The following is a 26,688-nucleotide window of genomic DNA, read 5'->3' on the forward strand; positions in this document are numbered from 1 at the left end:
GGTGAAACATTACATAGCCAATTTAAAAATTAAACATATTCTCCTAAACCTGAAGACCGGATAACTAAGAACCTACCTGGCTATATTCAAATATAGCCGGTAGGTTTTTTTGAAATATGGCTATATGTAGCTGAGATCTTCAATGGGACGTTTCTCCTGCTGAATATATGGGACAAGTTATCTAGCTAACTTTAACCTGTCCACTAACTGGCCTACTGAATATGAACCTCGAGATGTTTAAACTCTTGGGAAAAAAGAAATGTGCTAAAAAAAAAGGAGTTCTTTCTTCATGCCATTAGATGGCACTAGTGTTTCACACAGGCACTCTATTATTTTACAAGTTTTATTGGAAATCGTACTACACCGCTGAAGTTTGTGAAAAAGAAATAATTGTAGACTGAAATGAATAGTGACTATTACAAGACTAAAACTGAAAAGCAATTTAACTAAACACTGTCACCTCTAGAATATTTACGTTACATAGACAAACATGATCACTATCTAGAAATCCTGACATTTCCTGAATTAATTTTGGTTGCAGGGTGGCTGGGTATTACTTCAGAACTGTCACCTTGGACTCGATGTCCTAGATGAGTTAATAGAGAGTATTAATACTGCAGAGACGATGGATGAGAGTTTCCGCATCTGGATAACCACCGAGGTTCATGACAAGTTTCCAATAACCATTCTGCAGGTTTGTGAAATTCCTTCTGGAAGAGCTACATTCTTTATATTAATGTAGACAAAAATAATATAGGATGTGGCAATAAAAGTCATTTAAAATAAAACAGTTGAATCAAAGTGGTTTTTTTGCACTCACTTACTATGAAATTTGAAAAGCATAACAATCAAATATTAAATATTCTTGCAACAGCTTGCATATTTGATCCCTAAGGTCTTTCTCTAAAGATATTTGCCATCAGCACCAATAGCACTAAATACTAGAAATGCCTTGATATCCAGAAATTTGAATATCAATATTTTTAAGCCATTTTATGATTCATGTCAGCATAAATACAAATAATTATTTTCTAATTTTAATGCCATATACTTGTCTGGGATTTCTGGGCAATGCGTTTGAAGTTCCTCCAGTTCACCAAGGACGCCTGAATGAGACCAGAGAGTGTACTGTTTATGTTGCCAGCTGATATCCGAAGAAACCAATGTGAACTTACCTTTAGGAAGCATGTTACAGCTTTCTATTTTCAGCAGGCATTTAATACCAAATACAGATGTTTTATTATGGCTTATTATTATTGCTTGATTCATGGTTTTTTAGTATGTTTTTGTATTGTTATAATTTTTAAATTATGTATGTCTCCTTTGTATTATAGATAGTTTTTATTCAATGTTAAATTTTCCGGCCATTGTAGTTCTTTTAGTATACTGTTTTGTGACGGACCTTGTTTCATTATGAATGTAAATTGTTAACCACTGAGTCCCTCAGATTGAGCAGGGTATAAATCGTGACATAAACAAACAACTATGATTATCACCGGGTTTTTAGACCTTCTAAATCATGAAATGTTTGAGGTTTACCATTAGCCTTCAGAAATAGCCTTTTTGTTCTCCTTTATCTCCCAACATGCTGTGTGGGCTTGACAGTCTCCTTCTGTCCAGCACATAGGAGAGATCCAGATTTTCCTGAGCCTGCACCACCTGCACCCAAGCACTAGGGGGTACCTGCGTGCAGTCCATTACAACAGCCTTCTCCCTATTGTGAAACTCAATCATGCCCTTTGACTTCAGCTATCTTGTGTTGTTTAATATTTCTTTTGTACACCAAATTACACAATTTCTTTTTAAGCATAAAAATATACTTTCTTGTTTTCTATTAACAGTCCTCCATTAAGTTCACAAATGAGCCCCCTCAGGGAATGAACGCAGGCTTAAAGAGGACATTTTCAGGGATTAGTCAGGACCAGCTTGATGTCAGCAATCTACCTATGTGGAAGCCTTTACTTTACAGTGTAGCCTTCCTGCATTCTGTTGTTCAGGTATTGTAATGGACTTTTTTACTTTTTTGTTGTGAAATTGAGATTTTCCCCCAACAAGATGCAGTTGACCAAGGAAAAGACAGAAGTGAAATATTTGCAGTAGTTGGTGTATTTTACAGGGTGACCCATGGAAAAGTAGCCCGCCTTCAATACCAGTGCATTGGAGGCAAGCTACTTTTCCATGGGCCACCCTGTATATGGTGCATGCCAATAAAAATAAACACTTTTTTTTTGTTTAGGAATAGAGGTGAGGGTTGTGTTCTAATAGCAGGTTAATTGTCAATTTTATGATGATTTTTGTTTTAAGATGATATTGTTTTTAAGTTGTCTGGATGTTTATATGCGGCATAGCTATGCCGCAGAATATCTACGGCATGGCTATGCTGCAGAATATCTGCACACAAGCCACTACTTATCCAGATAAGTTATTTCTCTGAGGACAAGCAGGATGGGAGTCCTCACACATGGCATGGAAAACTTATGTCAAAGTTTCTAGAACTATGATTGAGCCTCACCGAGCATGCTCAGGCATGCATTATACCATGTATCCACGCAGAGTCCCCTCTGTCTCTTCTTTTCCTCGGAACATGTTGTCTCATGGTCAGGTGAGCCTCACTTTGCCAACTTTTTTGGCCTACATTTTTCAAGTGTGTTTTCTCGCTAAATATCTTTTGCTACCTCATGCTGTTGACTCAGGGTCCTCCCAGTTCTCCCGTTAGCATCCTAGATAGCTTTTTCAGTGTTTATAGGTAAGTTTAATTTTGTTGTCAATCACCCAGGGTGGCAGTGCACTCAGTGCCTGCCGACCATCGACAGTCACTGCCATTGATTTTAATCTCACATCCCGTTTATTTTGCAACAACATGTCCACATTGGGTTTTAAGTGGTTCCCCAGTTGAACGAGGCCCATATCTATCACAGACCTCTGTGATAGATATGTTCTGTGTCTTGGGCATCGCCTGACTTCCAGGGTTGCAGCAAGTTCACCAGTATTACCCCAAAGGGACATAAGATCCGGCTGAACACGATGGGCGCCTCTTTGGGCCAGAGAAAACTGATTCTTCAGCATTGACATCTGAAGTATCAGAATTGAGGGATCTCAGAGCCACATGGATGGACACCAAGCCATTGTCATTGGCAGGGCCATTGGTTCCATCAAGGTTGTCAGATTAGAGGAACGCCGGAGACCAGCCATCGTTGGGCTCCTCCAAATTGAGGATGTCAGGTTCATCGGCTTTAGCCTTAGCTCTGGGGAAGGACCATTCCAAGCATTGAGGGAAGATGAGGAAGCATCATCATCAGTCCCTGTCAATGCATGGTGCTGGACACAGGGATGCACTAGCTTCCACTGTGATGCCCCCAAAGTGACCCCATGGCAAGGAGAGCCTCCTCCATCGATGCTAGGGGTATGTCGTGGACTCCATTGGTCTTGATGCCAGCCACCGATTCTCCTCTTGGTTTTGAAGAGGATCTGGATATGCCTCCTGCATCCCAGTTTATTTTGGCATCAGCAATGTTTGAGCAGGAATTAGAGAGTCGTGTGCAACAGGCCATCAAGAAGGGTTACCAACAAAGCTGTCACTGGTTCCTGGGACAATATTGATGTCCTGCAGGGCACCACCACTCCTGCCGATCCAGTTGTCATCACTGGTTCCTCAGAAAAGGAAGCCCCCGCCCCCCAATGCAGAGAAGACACTGGTGCCCAGGCCAACATGACCAGTTCCATCGGTGCCTGCACCACTGGTCAGGAGCCAAGTGCCTAGGGCCACATCACTAGTGGATGACAACTGAGACAAAGGCACCTAAGACCCCTGTTTCATGGTTTCTGATGATGCTTCAAATACTACACACTACATGATCTCCCCTCAAATCCATCTCCTCCAGATGATCGAAGGAAGTCCCCACTGGAGGACCTCTCCTTCATAGACTTTGTTCAGGTGATGGTGGAGGCCAACCCATTTCACTTGATGACTGAAGAGGATACCAGGCACAAAATGCTAGATATCCTCCAGTTCATGGATCCTCCAAAGAGATCATGGCAGTCCCAGTGCACTAGATCCTTGTGGAGTTACTGCTGAGAATGTAGGAACACCCCCTCATAGGGTCTCCTGTGAATAGGAAGGTAGACACAATTTATCTCATTCAAAAGGCTCTTGGATTTGATAAGTGTCCACTGCCCCACCAATCAGTGGTCACAAATCCACTCTCAAGAAGGCCAAACACTCTTGGACCCATTCTTCAGCATCCCGGAGAAGGAACACAGAGCGATGGATGCTTTTGGGAGAAAGGTATTCCAGGGTACTATGCTCATTGCCTGCATAACATCCTACCAACTATATGTGAGCCAATCTGACATCTGGACATCTGGAAGCAAATGCAGGACGTTGTTGAACAACTGCCTCAGTAGCAGAAAGGCACCCTCCTGTTGCTGGTGCGTAAGGGTCTGGAGTGCGGAAAATATGGGGTCCATTTGACCTATGATGTTTTTGAAATGGCATCGAAGGTCTCTGCAGCAGGAATTGGAGCCCACAGACTCACATGGCTGCGGGCCTTGGACCTCAAACTGGAGGTACAGAGCAACTCGCTGACATGCCATGTACGGGAGAGAATCTCTTCAGAAATAACATCAAAGATGCGATGGCCCAAATCCAAGACCACCTTGCAACCCTACAGCAGCTCTCAACCGGTACTCAGGCCCTGCCCTCCTCAGCTAAGACATCATCGAGGTCTGGGCCTAGGAAGTCAACCTTTCTCCCGAGGAAGTACAACCCTCCACCTCCTCATTTCCGTCAGTAACATTAGGGCTCTCGTGGCCGCCCCAGGCAACAAAGAGCTCTGAAGCCCCAGCCGGTGCCTCAGTCAACTCCTGGAATGGAGTTTTGACTGGCTCACAGGGGACATAGCCAGTCTGGGAAAAGCTTCAGTTCTTTGCAAACTGATGACCCAATATAACCTCAGCCCAGTGGGTTTTCTCCATCATTTATGAGGGATAAAAATTGAACCTATTGGGTATCCCACCAAATTGCTCCCCTAGCCCATTTTGGGGCCCGGTAGCACATCAGGAAGTACTAGTAGTGGAGTTCTCCTCCCTTTTAATGGCCAGAGCATTTGAACCTGTTCCACCAGGGCAAAGAGGCATTATTTTACTCCTGGTACTTCCTGATAGAGATGTGCAGGCAAAAGGTTTTCGTTGCGTACGCGATAGGTATTCGTGGGGGGTCAATTCCGTTTCATGCGGAAGTATGGAGAATTCAATAAGTTGTCGATCTGAAAATATGTTACTACTAAATTAACTACAACCCCCACCCTCCTGACCCCCCCAAGACTTACCAAAACTCCCTGGTGGTCCAGCGGGGAGTCAGGAAGCCATCCCTGCACTCGTTTGCGGTTTCCTCACGGCGCCGATAGCCTGTGTCACAGGGGCTGCCGGTGCCATTGGTCAGCCCCTGTCACATGGTCACCGGCGCCATCTTGTGCTCCTACCACGTGACAGGTAGGTCATGTGGCAGGAGGTCGCTGCGGGACCCTCGTTGGGCCCAACCGGAACTTTTGGCCAGCTTGGGGGGGCCTCCTGACCCCCACAAGACTTGCCAAAAGTCCAGCGGGGGTCTGGGAGCGGAGGCGTGGAGGAGCATGTGACGCCGGAGGAGCACGTGACGTCACTCCACTCCGGCGTCACATGCTCCTCCGCTGAGCATGCAGGAGAAGCAAAAGAAGAAGCCAATAGTAATGAGAGTTCTTCTACAGTTTATTACAATATTAGCTTGAATTTATTGAAAACTATCAGGGGAGCAAACAAACAGCTAGGACTCCACTCCCCAAAGAAATCACTGCAGTGTCTTGTGTGTCAGGCAAACAGAAATATCTCTTTTGTATTTAGTAAGAATTGGATAGCACCTAAAACGCAGTAGCTCCAATATAAAAGGAAAACATCAGATCAATGAATCATAAACATAGAGCTAACACACAGCACAGTCATACAACAAGACACACCAGTGAAAATACAATGTAATACCTCACCTCAAATGTCAAAAGAATTAGATTGCTTCAAAGAGATAGTGAGTGAAATGAAAACATGCATGTAAGTCCTTGGAGCTTTGTCCTCCTATTTTACTTTCACAGTTCTGGTATTCCTGCCTGGTGTATATTATTGTGCTGAGATTCTGGTGATGCTATGCATGTGATTGATTTAGTATGTACTATATGTGTACATTTTTCATTATGTGCATATAACTGTATTGTGCCTGTGCATGTAACTGAATTATGTGGGTCTGAGATTGTATTATGATTGAATTTGTGCAGTTAAAACCTGATTTTCAAAAGCATTTACACATGTAAGTAGGCTTTTCAAAACAGTTACAATATATGCCATTAAATTGTCCATAGAGTTTACCCGCATTAAGTGGCTTTTGAAAATTGCTACAATAGTTAGGGATGTGAATCGTTTTAGGACGATTAAAATTATCGTCCGATAATTTTAATATCGTCTTAAACCGTTATGGAACACAATACAATACAGATTCTAACGATTTATCGTTATAAATCGTTAGAATCGTGAGCTGGCACACTAAAACCCCCTAAAACCCACCCCCGACCCTTTAAATTAAATCCCCCACCCTCCCGAACCCCCCCCCAAATAACTTAAATAACCTGCGGGTCCAGCGGCGGTCCGGAACGGCAGCGGTCCGGAACGGGCTCCTGCTCTGAATCTTGTCGTCTTCAGCCGGCGCCATTTTCCAAAATGGCGCCGAAAAATGGCGGCGGCCATAGACGAAAAAGATTGGACGGCAGGAGGTCCTTCCGGACCCCCGCTGGACTTTTGGCAAGTCTCGTGGGGGTCAGGAGGCCCCCCACAAGCTGGCCAAAAGTTCCTGGAGGTCCAGCGGGGGTCAGGGAGCGATTTCCCGCCGCGAATCGTTTTCGTACGGAAAATGGCGCCGGCAGGAGATCGACTGCAGGAGGTCGTTCAGCGAGGGTTCCGGCGCCTCGCTGAACGACCTCCTGCAGTCGATCTCCTGCCGGCGCCATTTTCCGTACGAAAACGATTTGCGGCGGGAAATCGCTCCCTGACCCCCGCTGGACCTCCAGGAACTTTTGGCCAGCTTGTGGGGGGCCTCCTGACCCCCACGAGACTTGCCAAAAGTCCAGCGGGGGTCCGGAAGGACCTCCTGCCGTCCAATCTTTTTCGTCTATGGCCGCCGCCATTTTTCGGCGCCATTTTGGAAAATGGCGCCGGCTGAAGACGACAAGATTCAGAGCAGGAGCCCGTTCCGGACCGCTGCCGTTCCGGACCGCCGCTGGACCCGCAGGTTATTTAAGTTATTTGGGGGGGGGTTCGGGAGAGTGGGGGATTTAATTTAAAGGGTCGGGGGTGGGTTTTAGGGGGTTTTAATGTGCCGGTTTTTCGATTTTTCGATTTTTAACGATTTTTCATGATATTTTACCCCCCCAAACGGCAACAATACGATTCCCTCCCCCTCCCAGCCGAAATCGATCGTTAAGACGATCGAGGACACGATTCACATCCCTAACAATAGTATTTTACATTTACATGCATAACCCCTTTGAAAATTCACCTTATAGTGTATTAATGTGGTATTTTTTGCCATATTTGTGATCAGAGTTATATGTATGACTTCTGTTGTACATAATGCTGTGCAATATTGTACAATGATGTCGTGTTGTGTCATGATACATAGTTGCATTTGGTTGTTGTTGTTGTTACCTTTATAATAATGTAACAACATTAGGAAAATGATTTTCAAACATCCTGTATAGTGGTAAAGTTTGAGTGTAAGTTCACTTGAAAAATACTTTTATTTATTTATTTATTTATTTAAAAACTTTTCTATGCCGTCGTTAAGTTAAATAACCATCACAATGGTTTACAGAAGGGCACGATAAAGAGAAATATGGGTGGTATAGATTACAAATTAATCATGTGCCATCATAGTACGGTAACAATTTAAAATAATAAACTGTGTGTAAATTAATCCTGATTGTTAGGAACAAGTTAGGCGGTTTGATTTTAACATTAATATGCTTTAGTAGGCTACTAATAACTTCTAGCTTGGTGCATCCTTATCTGTCAACTATTTTTCTCCTTCTCTTTATCTTTATAAAATGCTTGCTTAAAAAGCCAGGTTTTGAGATTAGTTTTGAATAATTTCAGATTTCTTTGTAGTCTTATTTCGAGTGGCATGGTGTTCCATAGTACGGGACCAGCCAGTGACAGTGCTCTTTCCCTTACTTGCATGAGATGTGCTTGGGTGATTGGCCAAGTACATGTACACATTCACTCGCATAATGCAATATCTCCTCTTTGGGAGAGCATAACTTATAGCTGTCCACTTATGAGCATAATTTAAACATCAAAATCTATGCATATAAGTGCCAACTCTGCCTCCCCCAGAATGTCTTTTCTCAGTGCATAAAAGTCCATGCGAAACCAGGTGATGCACATTCATTTGCATGCACTGAGCCCAGGTCGATTTTAGAACAGTCATTTGTGTGCATAAAATTCAATTTCATACATGTAAATGGCTTTGAAAATGATTCCCATACTTTAAAAGCTGGAAATATCTGTCAATGTTCATCAGCTTTTTCTAACTCCTACTGCAGAATTCGGGAGACTATATCTCAGGGGAGGAGGCAACAGCACCAATAGTGGCTAGGGATGGCAAAAACCTAAATGTATCACTTGCTCCACCCTCCCCAGATCACCTAGCTTTTGTGCATGTAAAAGTGTAAGGGGGTTCCAAAACTGGCCCAAATTAATTTTCACCTTTGCATAAAAAATCTGACCTGTGGGGGAGAGTTCTTATAGACCAGATTTGAACTATTGCCTCAGAGAAGTACTAAAATCAGTCAGTGATGCCCCCTATATAAACAATGCAGGATCATGAAAGTTTATGTAGTGCCCTAAGCTCAGATGTATGGAAAGAACTACTCTAGATGTTAGCATGCTGACAACAGCTTGATAGAGGCAAATAATGGTGTGGTATTGATCTGAGGTGCTAGCAGCTATCATGTTTATATGTCTTAATGTTATGTAAAAAAGAAACATAACCGGTATATCAGGACTGATCTGATCTTATTGGCTTTGCAATAGGTCTTCCGCCAACCTTTTTGTAAGCCCTAGCCTAGTATATCTCATTTCACCCTCATTTGTCTGGAGCAGAAAATCCCTAATGCAACTAAATCTCCAAACAGAGTAAGCCATGGGAGTCCTTTCAGTCTTGGTTTACCACTAAGTATGGCACTCCCCTTTTTTATAGGTGCTTATGCCCATCAATCAGTCTGTCATCTTACATATATTTGCTTTAGCTTTTTTCTCAGGAATTCAAAGTCAAAGCTCTATTATGTTGTATGTTGTTCAGGAACGCCGCAAATTTGGTCCTTTGGGCTGGAATATTCCATATGAATTCAATTCTGCAGACTTTACATCAAGTGTTCAGTTTATTCAAAATCACCTAGATGAATGTGATATCAAGAAAGTGAGTATCAATTTATATTGTTTCTACAGGACAATTTCACAAGCAGACTTGGAATGAGCATTCTTTTAAACTCTGCCTATTATTTTTATACTTCAAAATGTTTTAGATTTCCTTTGAAAGATATCAGTTCTAATTGTATGTTCAGTTAAAGTATCTAGTTATTACTGCACTATAACTTCATTGTGCAGTGAAAGCATTGTTATCTCTTAGAATTTACAAAGGAACATTTCTGTAAAGACAAACTCGTGATTGCTTTGTCTTCAACCTAATTATTATGTTCATTTATTTCTGTTTTTACAATTTATTTACAGCAAAACATTAACAGTTCTGCAGTAGCAATCCAAACTACAACTATTTCAATTGCAAGTTGGCAAATGATTCCATTAATAATGTGCTGAATACCCAACTTTTTATATCCAAATGATAGTCAATACCATTTTGTTCTTGGTCCAAATTGCTCTTATCTTAGAGCAATGGATAATGGTTTTCTTTAGAGCAGTGCTTTCTAGAATATTAAGAACTAGTTACATAGTAACACAGTAGATATCTGCAGATAGAGACCATTTGTTTGTCCCCCACCAGTTGGCCCTGCCTATTCTACTCTTGCTCTGGTTCTCAGTTGTCCTTGCCTTACCACCACTTGCCCTTAGCTGTACAGCAGAGACCTTCATATCAATTTTGCCATTAGTGAAAAACTGTAACAAACTCATGCTGCTGCCCATGTTAGGCAGTCTGCCACCTCCCTTCACGACTTGTCTCCTCTTTCTGGAAGCTTGATGCAGCTATGTTACCTTAGTGCAGGTGGATTTGTTACCTCCCTTGATTAGACCTCTATCATTCTAGTTAGATGGGCATATGGGTTTTCATATCTAATGGAAAATCCAGGGACCTCACATTTCTTTCTCCTACCTCTCCCCCTCTGTATGTGTCCCAAGCAAGTTTCAATGCTATCAAAAGTTTGATTACTAAAAACATTGTAATTCTAGTGTTTAAATAATGACTGCCTTAGTAGCAGATACTTGCTCTTAGCCAATTATAAAATACTTTGAGCTCTGAGCAACTGAATTTCAGCACAAACAATGATGGTGTCCTGAGAGCACTGTGACTTAAATAATGATAACATAAAATCGGGATTATAGTAGTTTATAGAGATGTGCATTCACTTTTCCTGAATTAGGCAACTTCAATGAAATTGCCTAATTCAGTATGGTTCAGGGGAGTTAGTACGCACTAACTTTGACCTGTTAGTGCGCACTATTGGGAGTTAGTATGCACTAACCTGAAAATCGGGGGCCCCCGAAAAAAAAAAAAAACCCGAACCATGGGAAAAATGAAATTTCCTACGGGAGGGGGTGGGGGGGGAGCCAAAGCGAAGCCCAAAACGATTAAGCTAGTCTAGAGATGTGCATCGTTTTTTTTTATGTCTAGCAAAACCTTAAACATATTATTATAAGGGGGCAGTATATCTGATCAGTTTTAGGATTCTTTACTCAATGGTCCAGCACATGGTACAAAGGATCTGGAATGGAATTGACTAACGCTGAAGGAACTTGCTACTCCAGAGGTGGGAAGAAGAAAAAATTTCATTTCGTCTTTCATTTTGTTTTTGGAGGTTTGATTTTCCATGAATTTAATTTTGTTAAAGTTTATTTCCTTTTCTTCATTAAAAAATGAAATAAATGTTTAAACAAAAACAACCCAAAAAGAAAAAAAAAAAGAAACCAAGGTCTCCCAAGTCCCCCACCCATCCCTCCTACTTGAAAAAATACCAGAGCTAGGATCCTCCCTGACCCCCAACTTACTCCATCCGGGGAAGATCCGAAGCCAAGGCCTAGATCCAGGCTGAAGTCTGGATAGGCCAAGATCACAGAGACCTACCATGACCTAGGCCTACACAAGGCTGAGGATTCAGCCTGAGCCTAAGTATTGGGATGATCACGACACCTAGGCCCAGGCTAGGTTGCTATAACTTAGGCCTATGCCCTACGCAAGGCCCATGCTTTAAGACCAGGACCTGATGCCTGGGCCTCGGCCTAGGCTGGGGTCCGAACCCAAGTCTGACAGTGCGACCTGGTCCAGAGACTGGGTCCTGACACCAGGCCCTCAGTCCGGACCCAGGCCTGACACTGGATTCTAACACATGGACCTCAGCCTAGAGGATCACTGACATACATTTAAGCATACATTGGAATATGTGAAATTATTTGCAGATTTCTTTGAAGAAAGGGGACATATATCCCGATTGCTATTTCAACGCGAAAGTAATATTTTTTATTGGACCACCTTATACCTTATGGGGTTAAATCAGGAGACTGAGTGGATATCCTATTTCCGATGCCAGGCCCAATGCCACAACCTGACTCAGAGGCTAGGTCCCGACACCAGAGCTTTGACCCAGAGGCCAAATCCCAATGCCTAGGCTAGGGCCCAGACCCAGGCCTGACACTGTGACCCATCTTGAGGCCCAGGCCTGGGAGCTCTTCTTTGATGTCTTCTTTCTTCAGTGCTTGAAAGCCAAATGATGCTGTCCGCTGAGGTGGCACTGGAATTAATTAATTTTCAAGTGCTGAAGAAGACATTGAACAAAAGGAGTTCTCAGGCCTGAGTCTCACCCTAAGCTGAGGCCTTGGACCTGGATCTGGCCGAGGGCCCGTCTTTGGGATCCAGCCTCTGGGTTGGATTGCAGCATAGGGCCTGAGTCCAGGCCCTGACCAAGGCCAAGACCCCAGCATTGGGATCCGGCCTCCAGGTCGGGTCATGGCATCAGACTCAGGCCTGGCTTCAGAACCTGGTCTCAAGACTGGGTTGCGGCATCAGGCCTGGGCCCGGGCCCCAGCCTAGACTGAGGCCCCAGGGTCGGGACCTGGTCATGGCATCTGGCCTGGGCTCAAGCCCTGGCCTAGGCTGAAGCCCAGGCGTCAGAACCCAGACTCTGGGTCAGGTCCCAACATCAGGCCTGGGACTAGACCGTGACGCTGGATGTCCAGAGCAAGTAAGTTTTTTGGGTTTTTTTACATTTTTGGGGTCTAGATCAAGGCCCTGGCATTAGGCCTTGGCTGAGGCTCTGGTATCATGCTCGGGCCTAGGCCACGGTTTGTGCGTTGGCCGCAGTCTATGCTTAGGCGAGGCCTCAGCTTTGGGCCTAGGCCTATGCCCAGGCCCCTGCATCATGCTCTGGCCTAGGCTGAGGCACTTGCTTTGGGTCTTGGCCTATTCCATAGGCGAGGCACCAGCTTCAGAGCTGGACCTAGGCCTGAAAGATCAATTTTGTTTTCAAAACAAAATGAGAAAACCAATAAAAGTTTGTCATATTTTCAATCATTTTGTTTTGTGAAATGAAATGAAATAAGAAATTTTGTCTAATTTCCTATTTTGTTTCTCCCGAATGCCCATCCCTACTCTACTCTATGTGGCTACGTAGGCAATCCTGTGATTTGACTCCCAGTAATCTCAGATAACTCATCTGTTATGATTCCATTCTAATCTGACTTTATTTGCATATGAAAATAATTAAACATGTTGCTTTTTTCTCAGGAAACAGTAATTTTTAACAGTTAGCAGTCTTTGTTGTGAACTATAGTGCTGTAAGTTCCAGAGTAGTCTCCTGAAGCAATAGCTATGCTAGTTTCCACATGCTCTCATAGAAGTTAGTGGAATTTCAGCTTGTGGCTGAATCCTTGTATAACTCTGTGTTTTGGGGGGGGGGGGAGCGGGGGTTGCTCTTTTTCCTAGGGCCATAAAACTATTTTTCTTCAGGGTTACTCTCTCCATCCTTCTCCTTCTCTCTACAAATCCCAGGAAGTGAGCTCTTTGTGTATGGGGAAAGGAAATATTTTGTGTCCCAGGTGATGAAAGGTTTCTCCTGTCGTGTGTGTATCTCATAGTTGCAGTATTCTCCTCAGGAACAAACATGCTGGAATCAGACTGGGTGTTCAAATAAAGTTTACTGATTATTTCCAAAACATCAATCACTGTCCCATAATCCTTCCACATATGAAACTGTGCATCTGAACTATTTACATGATCTCTCTGCTGGGTGCTTGTGTCCATCTCTCTAGCTCCTGGAAGGGAACTTGCCAATGTTTCCTTATCTGTGCAAACAGCCCAGTAAAATGGGGAATCCTAGGGGGAGCCCCATGCCATGAAAAGATCCTACCTGAATCCAAAGTTCTGTCTTTTGCCTACAGCCTGTGTCCTGATGCCTTTGGGGTAGAGATCCGGTTGGGAGTCTCCAGATCTTGATGTTTCAATCCCTCTTCTTTTTTGTTTTTGTGGTAAACATTTTTATTGGATAATGTATAACTTACAAGCTATGTATTACTTCATACAGCTGTGTCCATTAAAGACCACCCCATCATCCAACATTTTTCCCTCATTATCCCCTGTTTGTTAGTCCCCTTCCCACCCCCCTCCCCCCTCAGCTCAAACCTCATCAGTATAATACTAACATCAAATAGATAGTATAAGATATATACAACAGATCTGTATCAGTGCAATTGCCATGATAATAACAAATATAGAACCTAGCTATAACATTATGTAGGGAAACATCAACCTTCTTTTTATCAATAATTATCAAAAAAAAGAACAGCATTCAAATCAGTATAATTCCAACAGAGGTAGACACTGATAACTGACCAAAGGTAAGTTTACTATTCTCAGCATCCCATCACTATCCAGGTACCTTATCAATGACTCTAAACCATAGAAATGCGTTTGGGTTCATGTGCTTGTAGCCATTTATCTACCGGATCCCAAATCTTCTCAAAAGCAATTAATTGATCTCGGCGATAGGCAGAAATCTTTTCCATAGTTCTAATGCCCAGCAGTTTAGTTATCACCAAACTCTTAGGAGGAACAGCCGGCCTCTTCCACCATTGTGCCACCACCATCCTTGCTGCAATAATCATATAGCGCAATAAACGCCTTTGGGGAACACTAAAGTCCTCTGTCCCGAAGCCCAACAGCCAAAGCCCAAGTATTAAAGGAGGCTCTAGGCCCACCATTTCCTTGTAAACTTCCTGTATTTGTATCCAATAAGTATGTACATGTGAACAAAACCACCACATATGTATAAATGAGCCACCAACTTGGCCACACCGCCAACAGGTATCTGTTAATTGAGGGTACCATCTAGCCAACTTATCTGGACTTAGGTACCACCGATATAGCATTTTATATTCATTTTCCATCATGGCTGTAGACATTGAATGTCTCCCCAGGCATTGAAAACACCCGTCCCATTTCTCCTCATCCCATGTTCCCCCTATATCCTGTTCCCAGGATCTGAGATGTGCGGCTGTATAAATTCCTTTCCCATCCAAAAGTTTATAAATTTTCGACATGAGCTTAGGTGGTCTTTTAACCGTTATACAAAAACCTTCCATTAAGGAGATATCTTTCTGTAGATCCTGACGGGCCATCACCCTGGTTAAAAGGTGGTGTAGTTGAGCATATGCTAAAAAGTCTGTCTGTCTAAGTGAATATTCTTCTATTAAGGTAAAGAAGGGCTTCAGGGCTCCTGCCATCCATACATGGTGTATCTGGGTGATCCCTCTATCAGCCCATTCCCTAAAGGCCCTCGAATCGTGGCCCACTGGAAAATCTGATATCGCCCTAAGGCGTGCAGGGAAGAAATAATTTTGCTTCCCCGTCAAACTCTCTCTCCATTTATACCAAAGTACTGCTGTACATCGCAGAGAGGGCAGAATATGACCTCCTTTGAGGTCTGGCTGTTTCCTTTCCCAAAATATAGTGTCCAGAGACCCCTTGCCTAAGCAATGTTGCTCTATTGTCAACCACTGCTTGTGGTTGCCAGGTAGATGGCTATCTACCACAGCCTGCAGTTGAGATGCAATATAATATTTTTTAAGATTTGGGACGCCTAACCCCCCTTTATTCCTAGTCCGATAAAGAACTTGTCTATTTACTCTAGGCGGGCGTCTCCTCCAAATGTAAGAAAATAATTTCCGTTCTAGTGAGCGAAACTACTCATCCGGAATCAGGCATGGTAATACTTGAAATAAATAGCTAAGTCTGGGGAATAGATTCATTTTTACAATGGAGACTCTACCTATCCAAGATATATTAAAGCGGTCCCATTTCTGCATATCTTTATATAAATTGTGAAGCAGAGGTTCATAATTCACCTTAAAAAGGTCTGATGGATTAATAGTTAAATTAACTCCCAAATATCGAATCGGGCCCTTAGTCCACCGATAAGGATAAAGTTATTATAATTTGGATTTTTGTTCTGTGGTGATATTGATAGGTAGAATCTCTGATTTTTCCATGTTAACTCGGAATCCTGATACCGCCCCATACTGTCCTAACACTCTTGACAGGGTTTTCAGCGATATATCAGGTTTCGTGAGAGTAAAAATGATATCGTCCGCGTATAAAGATATCTTGTACTGATCATTAACCAACTGCACCCCATGAATATCTCGTGCTCTTCGGACCATTTTGGCTAAGGGCTCGACACTTATTGCAAAAAGCAAAGGAGATAGGGGACATCCCTGTCTAGTGCCCCGATGTATATTAAAAGTGTCAGTGTACCCACCATTGATCTTGATACATGCTTGCGGATCTCTATATAATTCCTTAACCCATCCCAAAAAATGTCCTCCTACCTCCATCTTTTCCATCACTGCAAACAGGAAAGGCCAGTGGACCCTGTCAAAAGCCTTTTCGACATCTATAGTCACAAGCACAGATGGAGTGTCATTCCTTTGAACCACTGATATAAGGTCCAATATCTTACGAACATTATCCGAGGTGGACCTCCCAGGCATAAAGCCGGCTTGATCAACTTTAACCAAATCCAGAATGACCAGGCGTAAGCGATTGGCCAGGATCTTAGCCAACAACTTAAGATCAATATTGATCAGGGAAATCGGGCGATAAGACCCGCATAAAGTATCATCTTTCCCTGGTTTTGGTAGGACTGTAATCCCTGCCGTATTACCATTGGGTAGCAAATGTTGTCCTTCACGTAAGGCATTAATCATATCCCGTAGGGGATTCACTAAGACATCCATGAACTTTTTATAAAATAAAGGTGTAAATCCGTCCAAACCAGGTGCCTTTCCTATTTTTAGAGATTTAATTGCCACTTGGACTTCCATTACAGTTATTGGTAATCCCAATGAATCCTGCGAGTCTTGCGGCAGAGATGGTAACTCTATATTACTAAGAAAGGCTTGTATATCATCGGATCCCACCACATGATCAGTAGTGTATTCAGACTTTCGCTTGAATCAATCTATTTCCCTGCCAACAATGGATAGGGAAAGAGATGTAGAAGAATATTTTCTGTTGCAGACCTTGGATGTCAAGCAATATCTCTTGAGGTATTTGGAAGTTTCTAGACCTCTTATAAAGACTGACCAGCTGTTTGTGCTCTATAGTGGGAATAAATGGGGTGAGCTGGCATTGCGGGCTACAATAACCGGCTGGATTACAGACGTTATCACAGTCTTAAATGTGGATGCTGAGCAGCCATTATGAAATAAGGTTAGGGCTCATTCCACTAGGGCTCAGGCAGTGTCATGGGCAGAGCTTCTATTATCTCCCATTGAAATTTGCCAAGCAGTGACGTGGTCCTCCTTACACACTTTTTTCTGGATGTGCAGGCCCTGGAGATAGCAGTATTTGGTTGGACTGTGGACAGCCTCCCACCCTTTTCGGGATTAGCTTGGGCACATCCCATTGGTCGTGGATTAACCTGTATGAATGCTGATAAATGAGAAATTATTACCTGATAATTTCCTTTTCTCTAATGAAGACAGGTTAATCCACCTTTCTGCCCTTGGCTGCTGGTTTGTGGTTCTATTGTCCTCCTGAGTGGCTGGGTTCTGGGGATAACTTGTAAATGTCAGTTTTAGTCCCTAGATTAGTGATGTTATACTCTTTGGCTGACCTCAGTGTTCCCTGTTGCTGAGTGCTTATGTGGTTGTCTGTTAAAGGTTATAATCAAGTATTGTTAGTTTGTCCACAGTTGGCTTTTGCAGAGAATATTGACAGGCTGATGTCAGAGCAGGGGTATATATACTGTGATGTCAGCTTTGCTCTGTCTCCATCTGCTGATAGAGGTGCATAACCCACTGGTCATGGATTAACCTGTCTTGATTAGAGAAAAGGAAATTATCAGGTAAGTAGTAATTTCTCATTCCCTTTCCATTATTTATTTATTTATTTATTTATTTGCTGTTTTTATATACCGACATTTGTTTAGTAATCTCATATCGGTTCACAATTAACAGAAACATTGCAGCTGTGCCAAATAGAACGAACATGTGCAACAGTGCTTTACAATAAACATTTATAATAAACAATAAACTTTACAATAAACTTGTTAATGAACATATGCAATAGTGCTGTACAATAAACTTGTTAACTGGGGGGGAGGGGAGAGAACAGTGGAACAATGAAAGGGAAAAGTAATATAGTGGTACAAAGCAAATTGTTATCTCACTGAATTTATAAGTCTATAAATAAATAGAATGAATTTGATAAAAACACAATTGGAAAAGAGAAAAGCTGGGTATGAGAGAAAGAAATGGGATAGAAGTCTTATATACAATTGATATACAATCGATATGAATAATTGCCAACAAAAAGTTAGGTGTGGAGATAAAGAAATAGGGGATGTACATTTAAGTACATTAGTGGGCAAGGCTGTAGGAGTAAGGGAGAGAGGAGAGCGTAAGGGTTAAGTATAAGCCTGTAGGAAAAGCCATGTTTTCAGTTTTTGCTTAAATTTTATTGGGCATGTTTCTTGCCGTAACTCCGGTGTCATATTGTTCCAACAGTTCGGTCCGGCTATGGTTATCGCACGCTTCCTAGTTGACTCAAGAGTGGTGGTTTTATGTGTGGGGGTGTGTAGGGTAGCTGCATGTTGTGTTCTAGGGGTTCTGGAGTGTTTGTGGAAGTAAAGTTCATTATTGAACCATGTCATGTTTTCATTGTGTAGGGTCTTGTGTATTAGAGATAAGGTTTTGAACATGATTCTTTGCGCAATGGGGAGCCAGTGCAGATCTCTGAGTATAGGAGTAATATGTTCCGATTTTCTGGTGTTGGTGAGAATGCGTGCTGCTGCATTCTGAAGCATTTGTAGTGGCAGAATGGTAGTTTTGGGTAGGCCTAGGAGAAGGGCATTACAATAATCAACTTTTGAAAAAATGAGGGATTGCAGTACAGTACAGAAATCGTGTTGGTAGAGTAATGGTCTTAATTTTTTTAGAGTGTGTAGTTTGAAGAACCCATCTTTAATAATGTTGTTGATATGTTTTTTAAAATTAAGGTGGTTGTCTAATGTGACTCCAATGTTTTTAACAGTGTTAGTGAAGTCAGGAGAAGTGAGTGATGTGTGAGTGGCAGCAATTGTGTTTTTGTGATTCTGTGGGGAAATGACCATAAGTTCTGTTTTATCGGGGTTAATGGCCAGATTGATGCTAGTAAGGAGGTTACTAATGGCTGTGAGGGCAGTATCCCGTGTTTTAAGGGCATCATTAAGGGAGTCAGTGATGGGGATGATAATTTGTACATCATCTGCATAGATGAAGTACATAAGGCCAAGTTCTGTCAGTAGGTGACAAAGAGGGAGGATATAAATATTAAAGAGAGTAGAGGAGAGGGCAGATCCTTGTGGTACTCTGTGATTTATATTGTATGGTTGCGATTCATGGTTTTCAAAATTGACTTTATATTGCCGTCCTTGTAGGAAAGCTTCAAACCATTGCAGTGGGATGTTAGCTATGCCGATTTCCTTGAGCCGTGTAATGAGAATGTTGTGATTAATAGTATCAAAGGCCACAGAAATGTCAAGCATGGCTAGTAGGAAGGATTGACCTTTGTCGAACCCCGTAAGTATGGTATTGATAAGAGAGATGAGTAGAGTTTCGGTGCTCATACATTTATGAAAACCATGTTGCAATGGTGAGAGAATTTCAAATTTTTCCAGGTGTTCAGTGAGCTGTGTGTTTACAATTTTTTCAAGGATTTTTGCTATGAAGGGAAGGTTGGAAATAGGTCGGTAGTTGGTTAGGTCAGAGGCATCAGCTTTGGGCTTTTTTAGAATAGGTCTGATGATAGCTTGTTTAAGCGTATTAGGGATTTCTCCGGAAGCTAGTGAGCAATTGATAATTTTAGCAATTGAGGGTGCTATGATTTCAGGGTTGGAGAGATGTTTGGTGGGTATGGTGTCACTTGGATGTGTGGCAGGTTTCATTTTTTTAATGGTATTTTGAATCTCTAGGGACGTGGTGGGTTCGAAGGCATTAAATATAGCAGAGGAATCATGTGGGATGGTTTTGGTCAGGGGATTATTGCCAGGGAACCGTGCCATGATTTTAACTATTTTCTCATGAAAGTATTTAGCTAAGTTCTCACTTTTGGTTTGGGCATCTTTATTACAGGTGGGAGTGGTATTGGTTTTAGTTATTTGTGTTACATACGTGAAGAGAGCGTTTGCATTAAATTGCAGGTCATGTATTTTTTTTGCATGGTAATTTTTTTTGCGTTGAGGGTTTGCTCACGATAGATACGTAGGGTTGCTCTGTAAGTATTTCTTTTTGTGAGGGAGGGGTTGTTACGCCAATCTTTTTCCAATTTCCTGAGGGTACGTTTTAGAGCTGTCAGTTCAGGGGTGTACCATGGTTTAAGTGAAGATTTGGAGTGGCCAATTTTTTTAGTGCGAAGGGGGCAAAGGTCGTTGGCAATGTTCCCAGTGATATAATACCATGATGTGATTGCTGAGTTGTTGTCAGCTAGTTCAAGATTATGAAGTTCTTTGTTAAATGCAACAGTGAGTTCATCAATAGAACATAATTTGCGGATCTGTATAGTTTTAGGTTCTGGGATTTGGGGTGAGGTGGTTCGTTTAAGGATGAGGGTAGTTTGCAGGAGGTGGTGATCTGACCATGGAACAGCTGTGCTAATAGGGTCACTGGAGATGATGGGTTTGTTAATGAAAATCAGATCTAGAGTATGACCATTTTGATGAGTAGGGTCAGTGACGATCTGTGTGAAACCAATAGCTTTGAGGGATGATAGAAAGGTTTCACAGGCATTTGATAGTGGGAGAGAGTCTACATGTATATTGAAATCTCCTAAGATGATGGCAGGTTTGTCAATTTCAATGTTCTGGGTGATAAATTCAATTATGGGAGAAGGATTTTTTGTAAGAATGCCAGGGGGAATATATACTAGACAGATCTGCAGGTGAGGAGATTTAAATAACCCAATCTCAAATTTTGGGGAGATTTGCACAGGATGTGAAGTTAACTGCAATTCTTTTTTTGCAGCGAGTAGTAAACCACCTCCTTTTTTCTTAGGTCTTGGGATTGAGTAGATGTCATAAATGTCATTTGGTAATTGATTACGTAGGACGGTATCAGTTTCCTTTAACCAGGTCTCAGTTTGGCGCAAATATCTGGCTTATCATCAATGAGTATATCATGAAGTATATTGGGTTTTTTTGTGATAGATTGCACATTAAACAGCATAATAGCTAGAGTCGTGAGACCTACGAATTGTGTGATTGGTGTGAGCATGATTGGGATGAGGTGTCTGTTCATTTGTTGAGGTTTCATGAGTACATCTGTGTATGGCCGATAGTTATATTTGAGTATGGGAATGGGGTTATTTAGCATATTGCAAGTAATGCACTGAGATGTTTAAATATACAGAGTGTTAATAGGAATGGTATAGGTGAAGATGGGGAAGTATGAAAGCAGATTAGAGTAAGAAGGAAAACAGGCTATTTGTTAGGATCGTAGAGGGCAACGCTAAGGGGCATGACAAGGGGCAGGCTCCTTTGTCACGCTCCTTAGGCGCGTGACGCCTGTGTGAGAGAAGATTTAAAAGCAGATTCTTTTAGCTTCTGTGATGTATTCCAGCTGGGGGAGGGGTTAGCAACCACGAGGTGGAGGAGGAAGAGAGAGTCCGAGCTGAGCACAGGGGAAATCTCAATCCAAGCCCTGGATCCTGGCTTGGAGAGCAGTTGAAACAAGCAGAAACAAGCAGAAATGTAGCTACCTGTGTGAGAGAAGATTTAAAAGCAGATTCTTTTAGCTTCTGTGACGTATTCCAGCTGGGGGAGGGGTTAGCAACCACGAGGTGGAGGAGGAGGAGAGGGTCCGAGTTGAGCACAGGGGAAATCTCAATCCAAGCCCTGGATCCTGGCTTGGAGAGCAGTTGAAACAAGCAGAAACAAGCAGAAATGATACTGTATTACTGATACAGTCACTGTGTGAACCATTCAATCCTCCTGAAGGAGTACAGGCAGCATATGAATATGAAAAGCACTGAAATAAAGTCCTAGATTCTTTCCAAGCCCTTCTTGACTCTCGCTTTCTTTTTCATTTTAAAGGGATACTATCCCTTCCAAATTGCCACCCCTTGTAGATCAACCCAAAGAGGCTGTTCCAGGCTTGGTTTTTCGCCAGTGCATGCATAGAGCTGTAGTTCTGATTTCCATAAGAAATATATGACTTCTGTGTTCAGATCTGGAGGCCATATCTTAGAAAGGATATAGAAAGGCTAGAGATGGTTCACAGAAGGGCACCCCAAATGATCAGAGTTATATGGGAAGCCCTATGAAGCCCCACTAGAAGAAAGGCAATAATGGTATGGGGGGATATGATACATACATTTAAATACCTGAAAGATATTAATGCACAGGAAGCCAAGCTTTCTAATGAAAAGGAAGCTGTAGAACTAGAGGTCACAATATGAAACTCCAAGCGGTAGATTCAAGAACAATGTCAGGAGGTATTTTTTCACAGAAAGGGTGGTGGATGCCTGGGAATGCCCTCCAAGAGGAGGTTATGATGACAAGGACAGAGGCAGACTTCAAGAATGTATGGAATAAACATAGAGGATCTCTGGTGGTAATAAGGAACTGTACAGCCTTCACTGAGTGTCAGTTGCAGCCCAGGGCAGCAGTGATATGGCTGCGTTGTGCTTCCTGGATGGTATGGGGAAACCTGCATGGAGCAGTAGTTGCAACTCTAAAGAGGATACAATGAAATTGGGGGTAGAGTTCCACTTGAGAATTGATCTATCTTGGGTAAAAGTGCATAAAACTGCTGCTGGGCAAACTGAATGGGTCTTTTGGTTTTTATCAGCCATCATTTACTATGTTTCTGTTACTTCATCTATATCCATACAATGGGAAAAAATCAGGACTGGATCAACTTCTCTGGTTTGACCTGGGCGTTTTGGCAAACCCGACTATTAATACTCACAGAAAATAAAAAAAATGGTGTTCTTTTGAAACTTTAATATACATTACAATAAGTATTTTTTTCAACACATAATAATATTAAAAACCCACCCAAATATTGCATTAAGTTTTGTGAAATTATGTATTGGTATTTAATGTTGTATTGAATGTAGGGCTATTTTGTATGTATTGGGTGTGTTTTGGTATAGAGTATTTTTAATTGGGCGAGTCCCCTGAAAAAGATGACTATTTTTGTTCAAAACTAGGTCCCAGTTGGGTTGTGCAATATTTGGGTGGGTTTTTAATATTATTATATGTTGAAAAAAATTACTTATTGTAATGTATATTGAAGTTTCAAAAGAACATCATTTTTTTTATTTTCTGTGAGTATTGATAACTTAATGGTGTGGGATTGATTACCCTTGTTGTTAAACCTGACTATTAAACAGTTGAAATGCAGGGGTCAAGGAGAAAGTGCTATGGACTATCTTGAAAAGGAACAATAGCATGTCTTTCTACACCAATGTGGTCTACAGTCCTTCCAATTCAGATGGAGCAATGGGACCGAGATCGGAATGAAAAGATGGTAATGAAAGGAGAGGTGTTGTTGGAGGAAAATTATAACCTTCTGGATACAGATTAGAGTATTCTATATGAAGAATCAATTAGAAGTAGAGCTCATGGATTCCTTTCAAGAGGCTCTTCTCAGACATGTGATGAAACCCACACGGGAAAGATTTGCTACTGGGCCTGGTACTTACGAATGGAGAAATGTCGCTAATGTCTGAGTAGGTGCCCACCTGAGCACCAGTGATCTTCAGATGTTATAACAACTTTGAACACAAAGTTCAAAGTTCTAGATTTGAAAAATACAGACTTCGGTAAAACAGGCAGGTACCTTAAGGAGGCATTGGCAGGATGGGGTGAGGTAAGTGAAGTGGAAGAACAAAGCATGAAATTAAAAGGAGCAATAATAATGGCAACACATATTTATGTCAGGAAAATAAAAGTTAGAGAAAAAGGAAACCAGAATGATTCTCCAAAGGGATGGTTGAAAACCTAAGGGTGAAAAGATTATCATTTAAAAATTATAAGGATTTCAAAAAGAATTCAGGACAGATTATCTGGAAAAACTGAAAGAGACAAGGAAAAATATCAGAACATGAAAAGTACAAGTGGAAGAAAAGATTACTAAAGAGATAAAGATAAAGATACATAGCAAGATTTATTTTCAGGTATGCCAGTGAAAGGAGAAAGCACTAATGATGAAAGGACCCCACTATTCAATATATCACAAAAAATTAATCTAAATTATCTTAAATACACATTACAAAATTTCTTGTACAAGTAAACATAAAAATACTTTTTCTAAAATATTATATACTTATTACTGCTACAAACATGATTATTATTACATCAGTTTTACAAATATTCAGCTAAAACCCTATACTGCAGTGGTCCCCAACCCTGTCCTGGGGCCCATCAGCCAGTCGGGTTTTCAGGATATCCACAATGAATATGCATGAGAGAATATTTGCATTCACTGCCTCGGTTAACCAACTCTGGGTTTCCGTTCGGGCAAGGAGTCAATGTTGCTCTTGCAGCGGGAGGTAGTCGTACATCCAAAGGGCTGAGGGATATTGCTTCCGAGGAAGGGTCACAGCTGGACCTCTCTCGCCCAAATTTGCCGGCTTGACTGCACACTGCTCGATGGTTTTCTGCCCTGGAGGGATTGTAGAAGTCGAGGAGTAACTTCTAGTCTTTCCTTTATGTTTTGGAGCCATTATTTATTAATTTAATTCTCTTCCAGGAAATATAAACGCTGGAGCAGCAGTGCCGTGCTTCTCAACGAGCTGCCATCTTGACTCCACCCCCAATACCATAATTTAAATACCACCGTATATACTCCAACCATCCTGATAACCTACATATTATATTGAGTCATTACATCCAAATAAAAATAATGTTAATCTCATGAATGACTATCTAAACATAGTCCTTCAAAACAATCTACCCTCATCATACCTTATATCTTATGAACCAACTACAGTATATCCAATTCCCTAATATATATCCACACATTGTGATCCTTCAGGACTTAAAAATCCAATAACCGTACACTCCACTATTGTGTACGAGAACCCTTATAACTTATATAAATCATTAAAAGGGTATTCACTTCTAACTACAAACCAATATTGTTACAGTCGTGGACCCTTGGACCAGCTGAGACTGCAGATGTTGCACTGTGGGGACCCACAGCGAGCGTCACTGAAGAGTGATGGCACTGAAGAGAGACTCCAGAGAAGACTTCACCACTGGAAGTCCGAGGTCTCCCCAGGAAGAGCCCGTAGGGACCCGGACCTCTTGGACTTAGGTGGGACCCTATGTGACCAAGGATCCAGGAAGCGGCTGAAGAGATGGTCGATGAGGAAGGCAGGACCCAGGAGGCTGGAAGAGTCTTCACCCTCGGAAGCCCGCGGCTCCCCCGGGATGAGCCTGTGAGAGTTTGAGCCGCTGGAACTTAGGAGAGTCCCCTGGGCCAGCAAGAACCGGATACCTGAGGAGGTGGAGGAAGCAGAAGTCGGAGTCCAGGAATGAAGCCGGGTCAGAAGCCAGAAGTCAGAGGTCCAAAGCCAAAGCCAGGGGCGGAAGCTGGAAACAGAGTCATTGGATGGAGCCAGGTCAGAAACCAGAAGTCAGAAGTTGAAACCAAAACCAGGGGCGGAAGCGAAGACGAAGTCAAAGGACAAAGCCGGGTCAGAAGCCAGAAGTAGAAGAGATGATCCAAGATCCAAAGCAGCAACTAGCAACTCGGAGGACTGAGTGAACCTCGTTGCAAGGCGAGGTTTAGGCCCAGCTGCAGGGTTTAAATACCCTGCAGCGTCTGACGTCATCCGAGGGCATCCACCGAGATTTCCCGCGCTGGCCCCTTTAAAGCTCCAGCCCCCGGGTGTGCACAAACCTAGGGGGTGTGGCCAAGCGCGTCGGTTCAGCGGCGTCTCCCTCGTGCAGGGAGAGCCGCAGCAGGAGGCTGATCGGGCCTACACGGCCGCGGGGACGTTCGTGCGGGCCGGGCCGGCCCCGAGATAGGAGGTGGGACCGGGACATGGCCCGGTCCCGTAACAAATATAATCCTATACAAGAATGTAATACTACACAAAGGATATCCATTCAGTCTCCTGATTTAACCCCATAGGGTATAAGGTGGTCCAATAAAAAACATAACCTTCGCATTGAAATAGCAATTGGGATATATATGTTGCGACTGTCGCTGCCTGACATCTCCACTATGCCCATCTTACCTCTTTGGTGACTCCCTCTTTACCTGTTGGAAGTTTGACTGCCACGGCGTCATCGTGCCATTCTCCTCTGGCGTCCCCAGACCGGCTAAATGCTGCACTCCGCCATGTTTCCCAGCAGCCTAAGGGCGCGCGCGTGGCGCAGCCCTGACTCAAATACCAGCAGTGGCTCGAACCTCAGGGGCGTCGCCCTGAGGTGACGTCATCTCCACTGGATATTTAAGGTCTCTGAAATCGCTAACTAATCAAGTTAGCAAAGACTAGGATAAGGGCTTTCCTCCAGGTATCGGCGGATGGGATTCGCTCTCCGCATATCTTTCTACTCTGCCTCCTTGGACTTACCAGGGGTACCCGCTCCTCGGGGGCATCGCTTTCGCTTTGCTTTTCAGATTGCAGTCTGGAATCGGGACTCGCTCCTCGAGGGCCCATGTTCCCAGACTTGCTACTGAATATCTCTTCTGCCAGGAAGTCATCGCTGCCTACAACACCAGTGAGTTACCATCTCTCTCTCAGAGCGTTCCCTGGAACCAGGTACTCGCTCCTCAAGGGCTTACTTCCTTCCAGCTCCTGGACTGCTTCTAAGAGACTATTTTGTGAGTGTTACCATCTAAGTTCTGCTCCTGAACTCTGCCTAACCTGCCTACTCACTATATTCAGTTTCTCTA

General features: G+C 42.7%; 1 protein-coding gene across 1 annotated transcript in view; it reads left to right on the forward strand.

Annotated features, from left to right (window-relative positions):
* DNAH8 (dynein axonemal heavy chain 8) overlaps positions 1-26,688 on the forward strand; it is a 1,926,251-nt gene that overhangs the window by 1,775,726 nt on the left and 123,837 nt on the right. The window contains 3 exon segments of the mRNA XM_029592920.1: positions 542-694; positions 1,842-1,997; positions 9,377-9,493. Coding sequence (XP_029448780.1) covers positions 542-694; positions 1,842-1,997; positions 9,377-9,493 — 426 coding nt within the window.

Source organism: Rhinatrema bivittatum, chromosome 3 (assembly GCF_901001135.1).
Source record: "Rhinatrema bivittatum chromosome 3, aRhiBiv1.1, whole genome shotgun sequence".
NCBI classification, from domain to species: Eukaryota; Metazoa; Chordata; class Amphibia; order Gymnophiona; family Rhinatrematidae; genus Rhinatrema; species Rhinatrema bivittatum.